At 36.5% G+C, this 20,842-nt stretch overlaps 1 protein-coding gene across 1 annotated transcript; it reads left to right on the top strand.

Annotated features, from left to right (window-relative positions):
- The first annotated feature begins 938 nt into the window (after positions 1-938).
- On the top strand, positions 939-16,214 carry C1H12orf50 (chromosome 1 C12orf50 homolog). The gene is made up of 9 exons (XM_068936665.1): positions 939-1,801; positions 3,412-3,489; positions 3,583-3,696; positions 5,337-5,447; positions 6,534-6,584; positions 8,456-8,563; positions 8,785-8,988; positions 12,173-12,264; positions 14,060-16,214. The coding sequence occupies exons 1-9, from the start codon at positions 1,624-1,626 to the stop codon at positions 14,120-14,122; spliced, it is 999 nt and encodes a 332-aa protein (XP_068792766.1). The 5' UTR covers positions 939-1,623; the 3' UTR covers positions 14,123-16,214.
- The last annotated feature ends 4,628 nt before the right edge of the window (positions 16,215-20,842 follow it).

Here is a 20,842-nt window from a genome sequence, read left to right as displayed (position 1 = left end):
AGACTGGTGTCACAAAAAAGCCTGTAAAGACATCCACTAGGAAGCAAGCACCTTGAGTTTCTGAAATTCCCTTAGGAAAAGGTAGACTCTCATATCTGGCTATGTTGAGCCTAATTGACTGCATAGGACCAAGGCAGGAACTTAAGTACTGTTTCTATCAGAGTCTATACTGCTTTCAGTGCAGTTCCTAAAATGCAGCATTGGACCCTGTGAGCTAGCATTGCCGTAAACACCTCTTGGGCATGCTTTTGTGTATAGCATGGGCCAGAGGTTATGCCCAATATATACTATGGACAACGGCACCCTATTTAAGAGCCATGCCTTACCAGTTACACCCTGGACTAGAAAATGGGACCGAACTGTTTTTTATTTACTGAAATAGGTGCAACTTAAAAGTCCATGTGCTCCATGATAACGTTGCAAATACTAAAACTGCATTTATTAATTTCAATACTTAAAAATTTTATTAAGATAGCCAAAGTTTGATTTGTCTTTGGCTATCTAAAACTGATAATATCTCATTCTGGACAGTGAGAAAGTCTGACAGGTTAAAGAGTTATATATTGCTTTGCATATGATAATTTCACTATTGCAGATCAGATTTACTTGAAGGGGTTTAATATGAAATGCATGCACACGTGCTGCTCATATGCAAGCAAGAAATGCACAAGGATAACAACAATTGGAATAAGAGAAAATGCCCCTGCCTCCTGTTATTTTTGTGGAACTGGAAAAAATGTTCAACTGCAATATTTTTAATATGATATACAGAATGCTTTTTGTTCATGCTTGCACGTTGGTCAGCTCGAACAATAGAAATAGACTCACCATTTTTCATCATTTTTATTTTCAGCTTCATTTCCTGGTTCTCTGAAACTGCTATCCCAGTACTGAAATATTTTTGCTACTAACATTATATAGAGAGATAGATTTCTAAGGAGAATCAGATTTTCTCTGATTTTTTTCTAATTTAGTGTAAATTGTTTTTATAAACTTTATCTTCTTTCTCAAAATCTGTATTTTCTGTTTAGCAAAGGGAGTTGTGATTTAGAAAATTTTGATAGGAAAAAGCAGTCTACAGGCTAAAAATGGGTAATCTAGTGCTTGGCACTACTGTGGTCTTCAAAACTGGTGCTATGAAGAGTGGTACAGGCCTGCCTGTTATTCAGCATGTTTAGAATATTTTCCCAGGTAGGGTCATAGATTCCTAAGTTCACTTGCTCACTCAAGCCCAGGAATTACTAATTGCGTGTTTCCCTTTGTGGTAAACCACCTACAAAGGGATTGGAGGAAAGAAGGTTACTGACTCAAATTCATCTATCCGCCAGCCTGCAGGAGATGTGCAGCCTATTTTAAATAGAATGGAATGATCAGAATGCACCTCTTTTCATAAGGCTTTATTCTGCGATGCATTGTCTTTCCATTCATGGGAACTAGTACACGTCTTTTCATACTTTCTATTTTTACAAGATTTACCTTTGGCAACCTCTGCAGGAGATTTTTCCTGCAAGGCACAATTTGGCTCTTTGCTGATTCTTTAAATATGATAACAATTTCAAAACTATACCTGCTGGAGTGAACCTTCATTTGTTGTTCTAGTTCTCACTTAACAAAATAATTGTCATGCTGCTTTCTGCAGATACCACATTGCAGTCGGATGGCCAAGAAGGGACTTTGCATCCAGCCTGTAGTCAAGAGTCACTCAAAAATCAGGAGAATATTTTAAGACCAATTCACCCTCCATTGATTATAAACATTAACCACCAAGAGGATGAGGAGGAAGATGAAGAGGAAGAGAACTGTAAACGTTTTTTTTTTTCTTTTACAAGATAGTAGACTGGAATTTTCCAACTCTTTTGCAATATGGTTTGCAACTGATTTATTATAATAACCGTTACATTTTTAGCAAAGAGTTATTGCCAAGTCTTTAGAAATAGTTTTCTGCTAGTCCCCGAATTACTGAAACTAGTAGTCACTAGATGAGCCTAACCCAAGATTTTCTAACTCCTGTCTGGCTTATATATTTTAATTATGGCATAATTCACCATCCCTTTTTCACTAATTTGAGTTTAAACTAGGATCCACAATTCAGATGACCATCAAATATTGTGTTCAGAATTTCTCAAAATTGAGGGATGATCTGAGCTATTCACTCTCTGTTATTTAAGAAGACATATTTTTATTACCTTCTTTTTCATGTCAAGATTCCCAGTAGTTTATAATATATGTTGACTGAGGACATACTGTGTGTCTTAACAAGTGCTGTATCAGTTACTACTAGAGAATATTTAGCAGGGCTTTACAGTAGCAATTCAGGGACTGTTTCATTTTGATGCCAAAAGAAAGGTTCCTGATCTGTACAGCTCCAAATATTTTCTATACTTTGGGACTTCTGAGGCTATGGGTTGGTTAGTCATGCCATGCAAGTTACCAGATTAGGAGGTACTTCTCATGTGGAAGACATGATTTTGAACAGGGATTAGGGCTGCACACGAAGTGGCAGATTAAGGTTTGTTTACAAAAGATAGTTGCATCTGTTCAACTTAAATCATTTTTTCAACTGACTGAAAAATTATCTGGCTGAAATCCCAGTGTAGACAAAGGGCTTTGTTTAAAAAAGGTACTTTTAAATATAATGAAGAGAATCCGTACAAAAGTCTTCACTAGTTTAACTGAATGTATTTTTAATCGTACCTGTAGTTAAACCTTTGAATTTGTCTCACTTAGACAAGCCTTTTATGAACGAGTAGAGCTTCATTGGGATTGAATGAATTGTATACCCCTAGAGAACAAAAGTGAGAGAATTACGTGCTGGCGTGTGTGCATTCTGCAAATTACTGTGCTGGTCCTCAGACAGCCCCAAGTTGCTCTTCACGCCTCGCTCCCCTGCCCTTCCGGTTGGCTAGCAGGGGCTGCCTCTTGTTAACGCTTCCTAAACCTTGTTCAATCAGAACAAGACATGTTAATTTCGACAGTGTAAAAAATAGGGCTTTGCTAATCCAATTGACTTTAACTGGGACAAATGAGGAGCACTCATACAAGCAGCTCTGCCAGCAGACGTTAGAGGATAGTAACTTTGGGCAGAGCTATTGTGACAAGCAGTCCCTGAGGTTGTGTTTAATCAGATTTCCTTTTGAGTGTAAAAGAGCAATTGTTTAGAAAATGAGTACTGAAGGTGATTTTGAATCATTTCAAATCAGCAAACATTAGCTTTTTAATATGTGTTGTAACTGAAATTTTATTGCACTTGGAAATATCTAACGCTAAGGAATAATTTTCCTGTCCAGAAGCAGAGGTTGCTGTGGGGAAGAAAATCATGGCTGAAATGAAATTCATTACGGTATTTGATCTTTAAGAAATGCTGAAGGTCTTTGTGTAGGTATAATAATCTTTTTAAAATATGTCCTACAGATGTTTCTTGTTTGTTGGCTAAGACTGCTGCAGACATTGAGGAGGAAAGAGCAATAAAGGAAATGTGCTATAAATCTGGTAAATATGAAATTAGTGACTCTTTCCTAAACAGCAATGTTGCCAAGGTAGCAAACTTTTTTTTTTTTTTTTTCCTTTTTGGGATATGGTTAGGAGAGTATTACAGGATTCAGTCTCTTCAGGAGCACCAATCAATGAAAATCGTATCTTCAGCTCTGGAAGATGAATTTCTACCCTTGGAAGCTGTCAAGAGAGATTTGCAGAGAGGCAAGTACTTTTCTTCTTCATGTTTATCCCATTTTAAGCTAGTGTTATAGGGAGAGACTATCAGATAGTTTACCACTCCCTTCCCCCTCACCCTTTTTAGTTTAGTGAAAAAAAAGGATTATATATAAAAAGGTGCATGAAAGCACTTTATTAATTTTTCCCTGTACAAATATGGTCATACGTATGATGACTCGCTGGTATTGACTGTAGATGGAAAAAGTAGAAATAGGCTGACATTAATCCTGTGTATACTTTCCTGAGATACACGACATAGGTGTCTCATATAATTTTCCTTTAAAGTTTAGATTTATCTAGGCTAAAAGTAACCATCCTGAAGTTAGGCATGTAGTTTAAACTTGTCATCTAGGCTCTCCCTGTTGTAAATTGAGAGAGATAGGCGCTCCGATAGGACTATTCATTGTATCGTAAGATAGTGTCAAAGACAGATAAATTGAATCACTTTCTCACAGATGCACTGCTCTTTTTGACTGTCTGTGGTGCCTAGATGACTATACTTGGCTATACATGGAACTTTTAGCTTACTGAATTTAGATTAAATAAATCCCTCTTTAAGTGTCTTATGAACTAAAGTTACATTTTCTTTTGAATATTAGGCCTTATCTGACATAGTTAAGGTCAAAGAAATACAAATTAATAAATATTTATCACCCTTATTATTTTTTCCTTTTTCTTTGACAAGGTGGCATGGCTGAAGAAAAAATCTATATTTTTAATTGAATAATTAATAGTATAATTTCTTCTTTTGAGAGAGGTTTATGTTTTCAGTATTCCAAGGCACTAGAGTAATTAGTAGGTGAGCCATTAAAAATTGCTGGAGGAAGAATGACCTGCTACTTTTAATAAAAAGAAAGAAAAATCATTATTTTACAGTAGTGGAAATTTCAGGGAAAAAATCTTGATAAATCTGCTTTATATAAAATAGATTTGAGCAAGCAGATGTGTTAAAGAAAAACTGTAAATGGAAAAATTCTCTCCATCTTGACTAATACAGGCATGGGAAGTCATGATTTTTTTGACTGACAGCTTTCCCCAGCCTAAATTCTCTGATAGATTTGGACAAAAAATGTTTTTCATCTTCCGGTTTATTTCTGCATATAAAATGTTTATGTTATCAGAATAGTTTTGATAAAGTTTTTTGGTAAGTGTTTAGAAATATTTAGACTATAGACAAGGAAATCAGTCACATATAAATATTTCTAACGGTTATTTTAATACAGATGTTTATGCGTAATTAGATACATTTCAAAAAAGGGAGAGATTTGTCTCCCTAAAACATTTCTTCAGCTAAGTTCTTTAGGGTTTTACGTGTTATAGGGACATGCATGTTAGAAATACCATAAATTAGATAAGGTAAGATTCATAAGCATCATTCTTGAGAATTGTCTTCTTTAGCCTGTGTATTTGTGACATTTTCTAGGAAGCATAAAGGCTATATATCAGGTGCCTGAGTTACATTAAGCAGTACCCAAGTGATAAGAGAAGGAAGAATATAAGAGGTTAAAGGAAATTTGCTCTAAACTAATTACTAACTCATAGAGGTTGGTGGGAGGAAGAGAATGACACTCATTCACTGTGCTTCCACACAAGTGGCTAAAACATTCCTTCTGCTGACTTTCCAGGTGATGGTGATACAATTCCTACAACATTTCATAATTCAAAAAGACAAGGAGTGACTTCAGTATCATTAGAGGATAATGCCAGAAGTGATCTTAGAACATTTGAAAATGGAGGTAATATACTAAAGTATAGCCTATGCTTCTTATTACTGAATATCCTGTGGTGAATAAGGTAACTGAATATGCATGCGTTATTCACCATTTTATATTTTGGTTATTCTTTGTTCCTTATTTTCTCTATTCTGTTTCTCATACTGCACCATTAATTATAATAATCAAAACACTGTTTATAATTCCACTTCTCTTAAGATTATAGTAAACAAAATATGTTGTCTTTGCTGATTACAATTGTTTTTTCCCCTTGATTTTGGAAAAGAAATGGCTCTATGAAGTTATAAGAAAGTCTTAAGTGCAGAAATGCCTACAAGTTAGTATGTTTTTAAAAACTGTTATGTTTCAGAGACTATCCCTAGGTGAGATGAACAGGCTTTGTATTTTTCAGTAGCCATACAGAGAAATAGTAAAGCTCCAGTCCTGCATCTTGTACTGTGGGAGCTGATCTCTCTGCACGAATACAGTTGCCGTTTATGAGGATACAGCGTTTTGCCTCATTGATTTCAGTATAGAATCATGTCATTAAGGATGAAGAATGCCTTACATACTCCATGAATTGATGTTTACCTAACAGTATTTACTGCTATTTCTTCGTAAATATTTATTAGTAGCAAAAAATAGGAATTATTACTGTATTTTTTTCCCTAGTGTCTAAAAAATAGTGCAGTACCATGCTAAATGTGCTTTGTCCAGCTTTGAGCAAACTGGTGTGCCTCTTCCAGCTCCAAAACTGTATTGCATAGTACAAATGTATCTTACATGTCACCTCTTTCCCTTTGACCTGTATGTACAATACGTATCTTTCTTTTTAGATATTCTTTAATATGGTTAATAAAAAGTGGCAATTATATAATTAAATCTCTGTATATAAGTATACGAATTAAAAGCTTTTTAAATAGACTTTATCAGAATTCTTATTGGTTTTATTGTGTCGGTTACTCAGTTTCATTATATTTTTACATTTTTCATTCATTTTAGTGACAATTTAGTGTAATTGTAAAAATAACACATTCCTTGCATTGTTTACATTTAAATTTTCAGTGCACTCTTCTGTATAAATAATTCTGTGATACTCATTTTCTATAGGAGGTGATTGTTTTGTGGCACAGAGAAACATATTTGTTGACAGAAAAGGAGGTGAGGCATTAACTAGGCAAAAAGAATCAATTATCTCAAAATATTCAAATGTGAAAGGTATTTAATTATTATCATATATTTTCTGTTTTTAGATGAATTTTTTTTTTTTGCTCCTCCCTCGGCAAGTGGACTGGACATTATGTACTTTGCATAACCAATCTGAAGTGAAAACTTCCATTAACAGTATGATTTCTTTCACTGAATAACAACAGCAATTGTTGCATGTTACGGCCTAGTACTACTCCTTGTGATCAGTTTGCATCCTCTGTTAAATTCAGTGTGAGCATGAACAGTCCCTGAGTTACCAAAATCTTTCTGAAGCCCACATGTTTGATCGTATGAAGTGCTGTGCACTTTCAACTTCCATCAAATAAGAGATTTGTAGGTGGGTGGTATCTCACAGAAAATGAGCCTTAATGGAACCAATAAAAATATGATCTAGAAAAGAACATAACACTTTATATAATGTACTTAAATCTACTCAGATATAACAAAGTAGAATATCTACACTTAAATATCCTGATGGATTAGGCCCACTCTTTTCACAAGAGGATCATAGAATATATTGGAAAGAGTATAAAACGTATCTAACTGATTATTGTAGACAAATTATTACTCGGTGATATAATTAGTAGTATTACAATTTTAGCCGTATCATTTGTAGTCTTTTGTTATATTAGCTAACTGCCCAAGTCTGAGATGTATCTAGATGCTACAGTCAGTCGGAGTAAATCTTAGTTCAGCCAGAAGGTGTCCTTCAGAGTGCTTTGGTCTCCATAGGCCCAAGCGTCCGTGTTCCCCAGGTTTGCATGCCACCTGTGTGGTGTAGTGGCAGGATGGGTCTGGACAGGTAGTCCACTGGCAACACTTAGAGAAGAGGACAGTAGATCTGAGAGCTGTGTTCACAGCCACTCCTGAGACATTCTAACGTGCTTATTATATAATTATGCCCTTAGTCGCTGTGTGTGTTGACCTCAAAGGTAAAAAGCTAGTTTAGGAAGGTCCTATCTTTAGCCATTCATTTGTATTTCTACAGTGCTGTTTGTCCCCATGTCCCCAATACCTGTTCAGCTGTTACAGCTGTGTGTAGGCCCATGCTGTAAACTGAATTGCTGGAGTTGCTGAGGGTAAAACTCAGCCTTTTATATCTTTTTATCTCACACAGTTTTAATAGTTCAGTTTACAGTACAACAAATAGCTGAACTGATATAACTGAGAGCGAGACAAAGCATACCTCACTCGCACGGGATCAAAAATAAGCACGAGAAGACAGGAACAGACTAGAGGTATTTTTTTGCTAACTTTGAGGTATCCTGTAACTACACACATTCAAGCTCAGAAGTTGCCACTGGTGTTTTGGACTCAGTTTGCACTGGATTCTGACTTAAATGTTATGTTTGGACTTGGGAGGAGGATTTGTTTCCCCTGTGACATGCATATAAATTACATGTAACTTTTGACTCACAGTTGTTATGAATCTGTGGATTGAAGTGTATGTCTTGTAGTTTTAAGCTATGATCCTTAAATACAATGTTAATGAAGACTTTCTCATTCGTAATGAGAAACATTCTGAGCTGATAAAAGTAATTGCATTAGTTCAAAGTATTGTTGGTCTCTGTGTTTTTAGCCAAGTTTCGAGTTTACTGTCAAGGTTTTGAGACCACGAACTCCACTAGAGGAAACATAGCAACTTTCTGATTTCCTGTTTGGGAATGATACTTTTAGAATAATTAACATACAAAGGAATATTCTCTACCTAAGACCTGTGCATGAAATGGGAGAATAGTCCTTCAAAACACTTGAGCATTTTTGATAAATAGATTTTGTGTGCTTTTTGAAAAAAGTAAGTTTGTGTTATTTTAATCCCTTAGCAACAAACCTGACTGAACTGGTAAAGAAACATCATTTTAAAGGAGTAAAGAAAAAGAAATGGATTTCTGAGGAGACAAGAAACTCACCTAACACAGTAACAGGCAAAGGTATTTTGAGAAAACAGTTGGATTATTCACTTTCATTTACTAAACTATTAGATGATATAATAATACCTGGTTAGTTTCTGTTCTTAGTAGCAAGTATGGGCAATCTGCTATCTGTAAAGAACGTTTCTTTTTATCTTGCCTTCCAGCCTATTGTGGTATGTCAAATTTTCAGTAATATCACAAAATTCTTATATAATGTAAGTTTTGTTTTTTATTTCTAGCAATGCATGCTTCAAACCCAAAAATTAAAGCAAATTATCAAAGAAATGATCCAAGTAAGGAGGATGAGAATGCTTCTTATATTCCTGCTGTGAAAGCAACTGGAAGAAGGACTTATTTGAATTCTTCAGAGCCTGGAAGATCATCATATGTGTTCTACCGTAATGTCACAGTCATCCAAGAACCAAAGCTTAGTGGATCTATGGGTGAGTTCAGGGTCACATAGGATTCTTAAAATGCCTCAGAGGTACTTGCTCTGTAGCACTGCTTTCAGTTTTGTCACTACAACTTCCTACCTAAATATGGGGCAAAAATAAATTTGATCCAGCTTAATTTTCATAAGCAGGTTGGTGTCATAGCCATAGAGAGAAATGTGAATAATTTTTTGTACTTGGTAAAAATTACGTAGAACAGAACATTCGTGAGCAGTAATTTAGCAGCCTTCGTAGCAGGGATCCATTTCTATGCCTAGTGCACTTTGCTGCCCAACAAAAAGGGATGAATACATTGGTTGATATGCTGATGTGCACTAACATATCCCCAGATTTTACAGTTAGTAGGAATTTTGACTACTCTCCAAAGAGGAGGAAGTGTTGCTTGTGAAAGCACGCACGAATATTTAAAAGCTGTGTGAATTATCTGTTAAAATTTTATAGGCTCTTTTCTAGGAAAAACATTGCTGTTCTACTGGAATTTTTCATGTAAGTCTGAATCAGGCCCAGAGACTAAAATCTTTGTCATTTCTTTTGACGCTTTCTAGAAGTTTCATAAGGACAGCACTGGAGAAGGTATGACTGGTTATCTCTCTCTGTCTCCCTCCGTCTCTCACTCCCTTTCTCTCTCTCCCTCTCCCCCTTTCCTTCTCCCCCTTCCTCCCTCCCTCTCTTGCTGCATGTTTCTTTGTCTCATCTGTTCAGAAACTTAATGTGAATATAATCCCATGTTCAATACACTGGAATTTACTGTAGAATTATATTTTTTTTCATGTTCAATTTCTAAATAGGTCAGATGAAGGACGTATGTCAACTGTTCTCTACAGTGTAATTGAAAAGCATCTTTTCAATGATTTAATCTTCTGAAGTGTTTAAGAAACCTTGTAATAATCCATCTCTAGCTTCCCATTCTACTCTAAATATTGATAGCGATAGTAGTAGAAGTAATTCACAGTAGAATCTCAGTTTTGTTTCAAGAAACATTTGTTGTTCAACTTTTTGCCTACCAGCAGGGGATCCAGAAATGCTCTTACTTTATGTGATATTTTTCCCCAGCTAATATTTCACGGGAGTTCTGTTATGACTTTTTTCTTCTTGAATAAGCAAAAGCTTAAAATTTATTCAAACTTCTGTTATCAGTTTGAATGTATTGTAAATTTTTGTGATTTACATGATGACTGTTGGCTAGTTGCCTCATTGTATTTCTGTTGGACAGAGGACTGGATTCCTTCTTCCTGCCATCCTTTCAGGATGACATTTTCCTTGGCTTCTTTACATCTTTGAAATACTCTCTTCTTGATAGTACCTTCTGTGTCAGAAATTTGACAAAAAGCTTTCAGGTGGGACTCCAAGTCTTGTATCTTTCTTTTTGGGGGTCTATTTCAGGTGTAGCTTTGATTTTACAACCTTCACTTTATTTTTCACTTGCTAATACGGCTTCATACAATGTAGTACCATAATCTGGGTTTTATTTATCTTTTTACTTCCGTCTCCATGGTAACATTGGATAATTAAGTGTGTTTTCTCATCTGTCATTCCAGCCACAAATTCAGCAGTAACTAATTTAAATAATTATAAGTGGAGAAAGTGATTCATCTTGCCAGTTTTATATACCTACGTTAAGCTGGGTTGAATCTCTACCTTGAAGTGCCCTTCTGTCTTCACTTCCAAAAAAAGGAACCTCCTTTAGACCACATGTCTCTTGCTTCAAGATGAAGACAGTTAGGTAAAATGAATCTCAACATCACTGATTAGTCTCAAGGGCTAATCTGTAGAAGTGCTGATCACTCATTGCTGCAAATCGTATCAAGGGAGTCTGTGCCTTGAACGTACAGAGTGCTAACTTAGTGCTAGTTACTCAGCAAAACTGAGTCTAAGTCGTAGAGAATAAGCTACCAAAATCAGTGGATATTTGTGCTCTGTGCTCAGCAAATTTCATCTCAGTGGGGATAACACTACCCTCACTTTACAAGAGTTTTTTTTTGATTTTACTTGAATATTGTTATTCATGTTTATGAAGTTTTCAGATGCATGTGACCCTTCTGCAAAGTCCATGAGAAAATGAATTAGTTACTCTGTCTTTCACATGAGGTTTGAATAGTGTTCACTGCAGAATGAAAGAGAGCAGAGGTTAATAGATGAGACATTAAAATACACTGAATTCAGTAAGGAATCTGAATTCTGCATTCTGATTAAAGCAAATGCCCAGAGGAAAAGTCATATGTGATCCATGTCAATAAAGCTTACAACACATACACAGATGTGGCCGAATTCAGGTTGTAGAGGCCATCTGAATCCTTTTGTTTCCTAATTGTTACATCATTAAAACAGTTTTTTTTCTTTTTTGTTTGGATTAAATGTGGGTAGGTTTGTATAGAGAAAACAAAAGGAACATTCTTAATACGAAGAATACACCTTATCAGATTTCCAGGTTAAAAAAGAATAAAGCATTTCAAAGAAATGGTGACCAGAATTTTTGTCACAAAAACAAACAAAACAGTTTTTGCTACCTTTCTTTTCAGCAGTAGCCGAGCCATTTGCTCTGAAATTCTCCAGCCCAAAATTCAGCTTGACACAAGTGGAACATTTTAGACCAAAACTGAAAGCCATAGTAATTAAATATTGCATATACACTGAAATTTTGGGGATTATTCTTAACAATTGGAATTAATGGAATTAATCTGGAACTAACAGAAAATAAGAATATTGATAACATTAGTTATTTACCAAATTTTATACTGTATGATTAGTCATTAAGGAACATACTCTGTTGCAAAAGTAACCCTTTCTGTATAGGGTAGCGCAGGAGCTCACAAGTGGCAGTAAAAGAGGAGCATGGATTATAGATTTGTTCAACCTAAAAGCAATTGATGCACAGGAAGATTTTCAACAGAAGAACAGTTATTTTGTCAAACCAAGGGCGTCCTTGGAAGAATCCCCTCACTTGGAAGGTCCTATGAGCCTCATGAAAATGCTGCATGATTACAAATTGTTTTTAACATGCGAGAAAATAAGTCTGTATTTAATAATAGCTTGTATTTCACAGATGATGTGTGATTCACTTGATGCATCAATTGATACTTCAGTGTATGTTGCTTATAATTCATATATCAGGCTAAGAAGCTCTTTCCTGAAATTTTAGCTGAAAATAAAAAACAACTTATGTATTTCTCTACAGACAAAAATACTTCAGGACCTTATAATGCAACAACCTGGAGGAAAAGAAACCCACGTGCAAAAACATTCTCTAAGCTGAAAACAACCATTCAGGTAACTTTTATAGAAATATTTGCAATTCAGTTGTCTTATTAAAGATGATATGTCTCTTCCCACCTAGAAAATGGGAAATTGCTTTTAAAACCTCTGTTACCAGAGACTGCAAGATTCGAAGTGATGCTGAGTAGTCTGAAAGAATTGTGAATAGTTTCATTTATAGACATATAATTTTACCTATATAACTAACCCATAATTTCTGATTTTTTACAAAATTACCTGTATGAAAATGAAGTATGTACCAACCTTTTAAGTGAGGAGCTGCATGAAGTGATTTTTCACTTGTAGCACTGGACAAAGCCGCTTGATTAAAATCTATCTGAGTACAGGTAGAAGTCTGTCTTTCTCTTCATTTGCTTGGTCATGAAATATCTGCAATAGCTGAAAGATAAATGTCCTAGGCCCAGGTCCTTAAGAAGACTTAGGCTACCAAAATATTTAGAAGATGTCATAAGAATCATTAATACGTTTTACACCTGTCTTGGAAGCAGAAATTAGAACCTGTCTCTCCCTTCTCTCAGGTGACCAGCAAAATGTCTCTATGACATTTCTTTCCTATCTCCCATCTCTCTCCTCCACTAACATAGTATGGCGTTTGCTCTGCAGTTGCACAGTTCAGAAGATGAAATAGAAGAGCATCCTCAGTTCTTGCAAGCGTAGCCTTCTAGCTTGCTATGCAAATGCTTCCTTGAAAGGGAGAGAAGATAAGTTTGAACCTTTCCTGGGTGAATCCTTCCACTTTTTCGGAGTAGCCTCTCTGGTCTTTGAAAAGATACATGCCTGCTTTTAGGGGATTGGTCCCAAGTGAATGGGTCAGAAAAGTGCAACTTTGTAATCTTGCATTTCAGACACCGCCCGGTAGCCCCATTTCCTGAATTCCTATGAGTTGATCCAGGGGAGCTCTGTGCTAAGCATCTAGGCCGTTTTGATCCCACTCTGAGATGCAGAATTCTCTTGAGGTACCATAGAATCACAGAGTGGCCAAGGTTGGAAGGGACCTCTGGAGATCATCTAGTCCAACCCCCCTGCTCAAGCAGGGTCAGCTAGAGCACATTGCAAAAGATCACATCCACGTGGGTTTTGAATATCTCCAGGGAAGGAGACTCCACTACCTCTCTGGGCAACCTGTTCCAGTGTTCAGTCACCCTCACAGTAGAGAAGTTTTTCCTCATGTTCAGACAGAACTTCCTGTGTTTCAGTTTGTGTCTGTTGCCTCTTGTCCTGTCGCTGGGCACCACGGAGAAGAGTCTCTTTGCACCCTCCCTTCAGATACTTGTAGGCATTGATGAGATCGCCTCTCAGTCTTCTCTTCTCCAGGCTAAACAGGCCCAGCTCCCTCAGCCTTTCTTCATGTGGGAGATGCTCCAGTCCCCTCCTCATCTTTGTAGCCCTCTGCTGGACTCTCTCCAGTAGCGCCATGTCTCTCTTGTCCTGGGGAGCCCAGAATTGGACACAGTGCTCCAGGTGAGGCCTCCCCAGGGCCTCCCTCGACCATATAGATCCAGATCCTCTAAAACCACCTTCTGTAATCTATCACTAGTGTTGCTGCAATATCTGGGTTCTTTGTGCAATAACCGTATGGTTCTCAAATATCTCCTTGGGAAGGTTTTCGAGAAAAATACCTTCATGGAACATTTTGAAAATGGATGAGTTACATTAGGGTAAAATATTCATATCTCTGTTACTACTGTAAATGCTGAAAGTTTAATTCTTTAAATGTCTCTGAAAGTAAATATAATTTTTCTGTAATAAATTATGCAAAAAATGTTTGCTATATTTATTTTGACAACAGAGCCAAGAAGAAATGGAAACAAATAGAAAGGGAGAGAAATTTGCAGACAGGAGAAAGAAGTGAAACCAATGCATCAATTTACAAGAAATATGCAAATTAAAAGGAGGAGATTATCAAGTACTTTCCAACTGGAGATCAAAAGATGATAAAATTGCAAATTCTGAAAATAAGATGCAGGAAGTACACTGTAACATTTCAAAATTGATAAAAATACAAATTAAAGAAGTATGTTCCGCATATGCACATATAAAGGTCTTCAGTCTGTTCACTAGGTTTAATCTATTGTGAAAATTTGACAGCTGAAGTTGTTTTTGATAGTCTATGGCTTGTACACTGCAAGACTGATAGTAAAACTTGTCCATACAGGGAAAAAATCCTTAAAGCTGCTTCCATGTTACTTGTCCAAATGCTTTAAAGCATAATTATGAATATGCTTAAATACTATTAGAGAGAAATATATATGTATATGTGTACACACTTTTGGCAGTTTCAGAGGACTTTGAATGTAAACGGCAATGCATTCTAGAAAGTAGCCATTTTGATGTGAAAGCTATATTCTTATATAGTATAATATAACATTTGACCATATGTTTGGGAACTCGCTCTGAGTTTGATCTTGAGATTTTGCCATTTTTTTATGTATTGCAGGCATAGCTGCAAAATTGCAGGCCAGGTAGCAGAAAGAAACCTGTTTCAAGCATCCTCTCCTGAAGAAGAGAAAGGGGGCCCAGGCAAATGGATTTTGATTTGGACAAGAGATACCAGTCAATAGCCAATGTGTATTTGACTGATGTACCTAATACTAAATTGTTACACATTTGTGAATTTATATCTTTGACTTAGACCTTTTTTTCCATTTTTGCATTTACTTGACCTTTGGTCATTCTTAGAACATAACCAGTTTGAAGGAGAGCCCTTCTAAGACCTTCAGACTTCCTCGTGAACAGTATGATTCAGTAACTTTCTCAGGGGCATCTGTAGCTGTGAGTATAAAAACATTTTGCTTCACTGAAGCATTTGCTGTAAGTTTAAAAATATTTTGCTTCGTTGAAGCATTTGCTTGCTTGTAACTGCTTAGAATATAAGGTTGGATCAGATGGTCACTCTCATTTTTTTCATGGAAAATAAATTTAAATTTCACATTTACTATTTGTTCAATATCTCCATAATGTAGAGTATTAAATTCAACAAGACCATAACTTGAGCAGTGTTAAATATTAGTATGCTGGTCTGTTTTTTGCATTCACTTAAAAAGGATTTAAATATTTATTTTCTGCAGTTTCACATTTAGGTTTTTCATCTGAAAAATTCTATTTTGAGAGTAGCAGTGCAAAAATCTCACTGTGCCTTAGCTATTGTAGTTCAGAGGTACAGCTGATAACTCTCTGTTCGTTCAGGTATTAGCCTGTCTGTTCTGATTGTCAATGTACTGTGCAAAAAAGTGGAATTGTAAGATGTTGTTATAATACTAACAGCCTGTTTGCCAGGAATCTACTTGAAATTACTAGAAGGAACAGATGGACATAAAATCTGAATGTGGGTGAATGTTTCAGCATCATATATTGACAAAGGAGGTGATGCTACAGTCTTAAACTTCTCTAGCGAATCTATATTTGATCATACATGTCTTGAGCACTGAATAGTTTGAAATAAAATATTGTAATGGCAGACAAAGCCTGGATTTGAAGTGGTGAAAAAATGAACATCCAATCTTTAAATTTATTAACCAAACAGTCAACTAGAGATAAACTGAATTATTTGATATATTTCTCATTCAAATGTATGTGGTGAAATTTGGGAAATCATTATGAAATCTGAAAGCATATATAGTCCATTTGCTCCTTTCCCCTAACTGACTTTAAAGCAATAGAGTTCTGTTAATCTGTGAATTTTTTGTAGTTTTGAACTGCTATGAAAAGAAATGAATCTTAGCACTGTTTTCCTTTACTAGATGTGGAAACAGTTAATGATCAAAGGGTGAAAAGTTAGGGGAATTTAGTATGAGGTACCTGGAGCAAAGACTGTGCTCTACTCTATGGTATTATTACAATACTTTTTTTTTAATTTGGTGTTTATATGTTCATAAACTTGCAATGAATGTATCTAATAATACATTATGTATTGAACTTTAGCTACTTTATTTCCCTTGCTTAAAACAGGACTGGAATTATTTAAATTAAAATAAATTATACTGAGCTTTGACTACAGTGAACTGAAAAGAAATTTGCCTTTCTGTGAACTCATATTTCAGAGTTATTTTCAGAAAACTCTGCACCTGAAATCAACAGAGCATTTTCCTTTCCCCTTTCTCCCCTGTCTCACCGAAAAAAACAAAGTCAAAATAGTTTTCTGCCATCTCAACATGCCAAAAAAGTCCAGCAAAGGATCTGGCTAAGTGTCAGGTTTGGATCAAGGGAAAGAGGAATAAAGGCAGGAGGAGAAGGACACAGCCATGATGGCAATAGCAAGATGCGGCCAGATTGTTGTGGAACCACAATCTCTGTACATTCTATCGCCCGTTTTCACTAGCGCTTCCTGTATCTAGAGTTACTGTCCTATAACAAAAGGTAAACCTAGATAGAGAAATCACAAATACCATTTTTCAGGTAATCACTTTTTCAACACAGGAAGTCACAGATACTAACAAATACCTCACTGCTGTATGATAAATACAGGACCAGATGTAATATTAATACTTCCTGTGAGTCAAGTACTCTTGACTGCAATCAGAGGAATGGAAACAGATCAAGTACTCTGTGTGATCAAGTCCATACCGAAGATTTCTGTTTCATAGCTTTAAACACACTAAGATCCACTGAAATAATAAAAATGTGTATTCTCCAAATCACAAAAACGTCTCCTATTATATTACTTAATACTCTTCTAGCTGGTTGTCTCTGTCATTAGGACCCCAGTAAGAACTTCAAAGGAAATGGAGGGTATTCTGGATTTCACACAGTCAGTCCTAAATACTGGATTGCTACGTTTTCATATGCTAGCTGTGTGTCACATCCTCTACAATGATTCAAAAGTAGTAGTACTTGCAAGTAAATCCTTAAATAACCCACCAATGATCAGAGGCAGAGGGCTACTAAAAAAGGGTTAAGCTTGCCCTTTTATTCTTTTATTAGCCATGCATATACGTTATTTGCTGCTGAATCGAAAGGCCCCGGGGAAAGAAATGATTTGTTGCTTTCACCTGATACATCTGAAAATATGCTAATGTTTTTCCAGATGGTGTCTCTGAAACCATCCGTCTCACACATGTCGTGTAGGTGGAGCATATTAGATGGTAAACAGATTAACAGTGGTACCACCTGTATTTTATTAAAAGTCCACAAAGCTCCCAGGATGCTTTATTCCTCAACCAACTTATATGGCTAAATTAAAACCAATAACTCCTGGGATCCACGCAGCACTGAAATTTTAAATAAACTGTTTAATTAATATGTCAAAATCTGTCTGCAGTGGACACCCCAAAGAGAGAAAAAAATGTTTTAAAATAGAACAAAATTTCCCTGGAAATCATAGGAATTGCTTAAAAAGAAGGATTTTTACAATTTGCTCTCAGTGGAGACATTTGTTGATAGAAGCTCTCTTGTATAGCAAGATTTTATTTAAAAGAAAAGTAAATAAATTTGTGTCTGCAAATGGTTTAAGCAGTGCTACAGTCACTAGGGGTCAGTACAGTCCCAGGAATGGACTCAAACTGCTAGCATGAGTGAACCTTCATTATAGGGAGCTAGGTTCCAGCTCTCCAGAGCTAAAACCTCTTTGCAGCATTCTGAAACGACTTTAAATGGACAGAAAAGGGCCCAGTAGGCTTGTTATGCTTCCTAACGGCCAGTTCAGAGACAGGTACAACAATCTAGATTCAAAAATCACCTAATAATAGCTTTTTGTTTCTTTTAAAACAAAGTGATGGGGTAACTCTATTCCCCCCTCATCCCACACCCTTTCCAAAAGGCATTTCTGTTACCTCTCAAACTAGGCAACCCTCACCACAGCTTCTTAGGGAAACTCCCTTTAACCTTCCTAACCTGGAAACCTTCTAGATCTTTGTGCAGGACATTGAACATTGAGTCTCGATATTTATATGAACTTATTCTGTCTTTAAATAATATATACCCTCTCTTGGCCAGAGCGCTTAAAAAGACAGTTGAGTGTCCATCAGCAAAACCTGTAAGTATTCAGACTTGTCTTAACTGGCAAGTAATATGGCTTGGTTTAAATGTCGGTAATGTTCATTATGACTCAAATTTCAACTTTGACAAGGTAACAGTAGTGGAACAAAATGTAGTCATGGATATAGGAAAAGTTGGTGACGGGGAAAGAAGCTGTTTCAACAACTGCCTCAAAAATTTTCTTTGGTACACTTCTGCAACCCTATGATACTGCATGGTGACCCACCTTCACTCTACACCTCAGCGTCCAAAACCCTTTGCTGATACTTCCCAGGCCTTTGTTTTTTTCCCAGTGCTCCTGGAAGTCTCAGTGACCTCTGAGTATCCCAAACGTGGCCTCCAAGAAACCCTACTGAGCTTTTGTAGTGGTCCTCCTTTACCCGATGATGCTGAGTTTGCTCCAGAACAAATTTGAATTTTTTTGCCCCTGTACAGATGAGGACAAAATCCTTGAGGGGAAAAGACTTGTATCCCCAATACTAAGAAGCCTTGAGCCAACTCTAATATGGACCAGACCTCTATGACAGTGAAGAAATTTATGGAAAATAAAATCTAAATTGCAAAGTTGCCAAGAAATAGAGCTTGAAAAAGGTGTATTTAACCTTGGAAAATTAAGAACATCATAAACTATTCCTTTCTTCTTTCTTTGCTGCGTACAGGTTTGAGGAACCTTGGAAAGAGACATTTTAAATGCCTCTAGTTTTCATATTATTTTCATCTGTAAGAAATTAGAATGACAGAAACATGCTACTGTGGCATGTAACATTTGAGTCACCTGAGAATACAACTGTCATGCTAGTCCTGCTGCTTCTTCCCTCTTTTTTGTCCCTAAGAGGACACAGCACAGTTATAAAGTCAGTCAGGCAGAAGTAAATACTTAAATTTACAGGACCTTTTGAGAAGGTAAGGTGCCTATAAAAAAAAGCTGTATTTCTGTTCGGAGGTTGTATGGCAGCTCATATGCTTTAGGCAAAAATTAGACGAAGAATTAAGTCAAGCCTGAAATGGATGTGTACTGTTACCACCAGTTTCCAGTCGATCAAGATGCAGTGCAGGATGTGGAGGGGGAAGACTAACAAAATTTTTCAATTCCTGTAGTTGTAGGAGGGCACCTAGGCAGATTTCTTGACTCTTGTCTTGGTTTAAGAACACATATACATGGGACACCTTTTTTATTTTTATGACATATTTAGCTTCCCACAGGTAAAAGCAATATCCCCAAAGGTTGGGTTCCTCCTCATATTGCTCCTACATCATGAAGGCTTATGAATGAATTTTCACTGTAAGGATAAAATGTGCTTGTTACATCTTTCTGACTTGTCCTGCTTCCCTGCCTTGCCGGCCCTCCTCCCCACTCCTGAGAATTTGAAGAGCAGAATTTGAAGATAATACTGCCTTACAGGAATATGGACAATGCACAGCATACTCTGACATGGCCTGTAGTAATTCTATTGACTACAATGTAATATTTCAGATTCTTAAAGTCAAATGTACTTTCACTAATCACAGCAGAGAACTCGGGGGCTTCCAAGCTCTTCACTGCAGCATCTATTGCAGCCTGCCACATTGTCTTTACTCTTGGAGGTGAATGAGAAGGTAAAATCCAGCAAGACTAAAACTTAAATTTTCAAGCAGAATTTTCAAAATAGGTAAATATGGTACAGCATTTTAGGAGCAACAGTAAATTATGGAAATGTGACAGCCAGTTTTAATTAAATAAAATATGCCTCGTACCAACAATTTCTGTTGGCTAGTGCCAATCAAAACTTTTATTCTGCTGTTACAGGGAAGACCTGCTAGTAAAGGGAAGATAAAACTCTTGCATAGCTTGTGCTTATTATTCATTATCATTATTCAATTCATTCCCTTATTCTTACATCTGTAATTCCTTCTCATGGGCCAAACAACAGGTAAACAGAAATGATGCCAGTACAGGCGGCCTGCTGAATAGTCAGGTACTGATATGAATTCTCATGCCACCGCCAGATGTCAGGAGAGGTCTTGAGACTGATAAAGAAGCACTCAGTTTGTGACTTTAGTTTTGTGGCCAGTATAATGATTTTTCAAATATGGTAACCAAAATATTTTGCAAATTACATAAAATTGGATCTTTGAGAGAGTAGGCTGTTCAATGTTCTGTCAAGTGATAATTACGTATTCCATAGTGAAAATGCCAAATGACAGTAACGCGGAGATTGTCCATGCACTAATAGTAATATTTCCTTCTGATAAGGCAGCTGCAGTGTTTCAAGTCGGGAAGCTGGCAGATGTTTAGCATTTCTTACCTTGAGGCCACAGATACCTGCTGTTTGATTTAAGGCATTAGAAAAACTACCAGCATGGCTTGAACTGAAGTTGCTGTAGATTAAATAGCCTCAGTAGCTGAACTCTTTTATTTCCTATTGTTTTATTTGCCCTAGAGTGCAATGCACTGTTTTAAAGTGACACACCTCAGGGATTCACAGCAGATTCTCCTCCCTTATTCCAGCATGACTGATCCAACATTTGATGTGCTGGAAAAAGCTGTTTTAAAAGCCATTATTTTAAAATCCCTAGGATGGCATACGCTAACATTATTTAAAAGCCAAGGAACAGCAGT

Source organism: Struthio camelus, chromosome 1 (assembly GCF_040807025.1).
Source record: "Struthio camelus isolate bStrCam1 chromosome 1, bStrCam1.hap1, whole genome shotgun sequence".
Lineage (NCBI taxonomy): Eukaryota > Metazoa > Chordata > Aves > Struthioniformes > Struthionidae > Struthio > Struthio camelus.
Note: the sequence above shows the minus strand (reverse complement) of the source record. Positions and strands in the feature narration are given on the sequence as shown.

What these genes read in the sequence shown, in the direction of transcription:
- C1H12orf50 (XM_068936665.1), top strand. Translation starts at nt 1,624, where the DNA reads ATGCTGCTTTCTGCAGATACCACATTGCAGTCGGATGGCCAAGAAGGG. An exon ending in AGATGAAGAGGAAGAGAACT is followed by an intron (nt 1,802 to 3,411) that starts GTAAACGTTTTT and finishes TATGTCCTACAG; the next exon opens with ATGTTTCTTGTTTGTTGGCT. An exon ending in TAACACAGTAACAGGCAAAG is followed by an intron (nt 8,564 to 8,784) that starts GTATTTTGAGAA and finishes TTTTATTTCTAG; the next exon opens with CAATGCATGCTTCAAACCCA.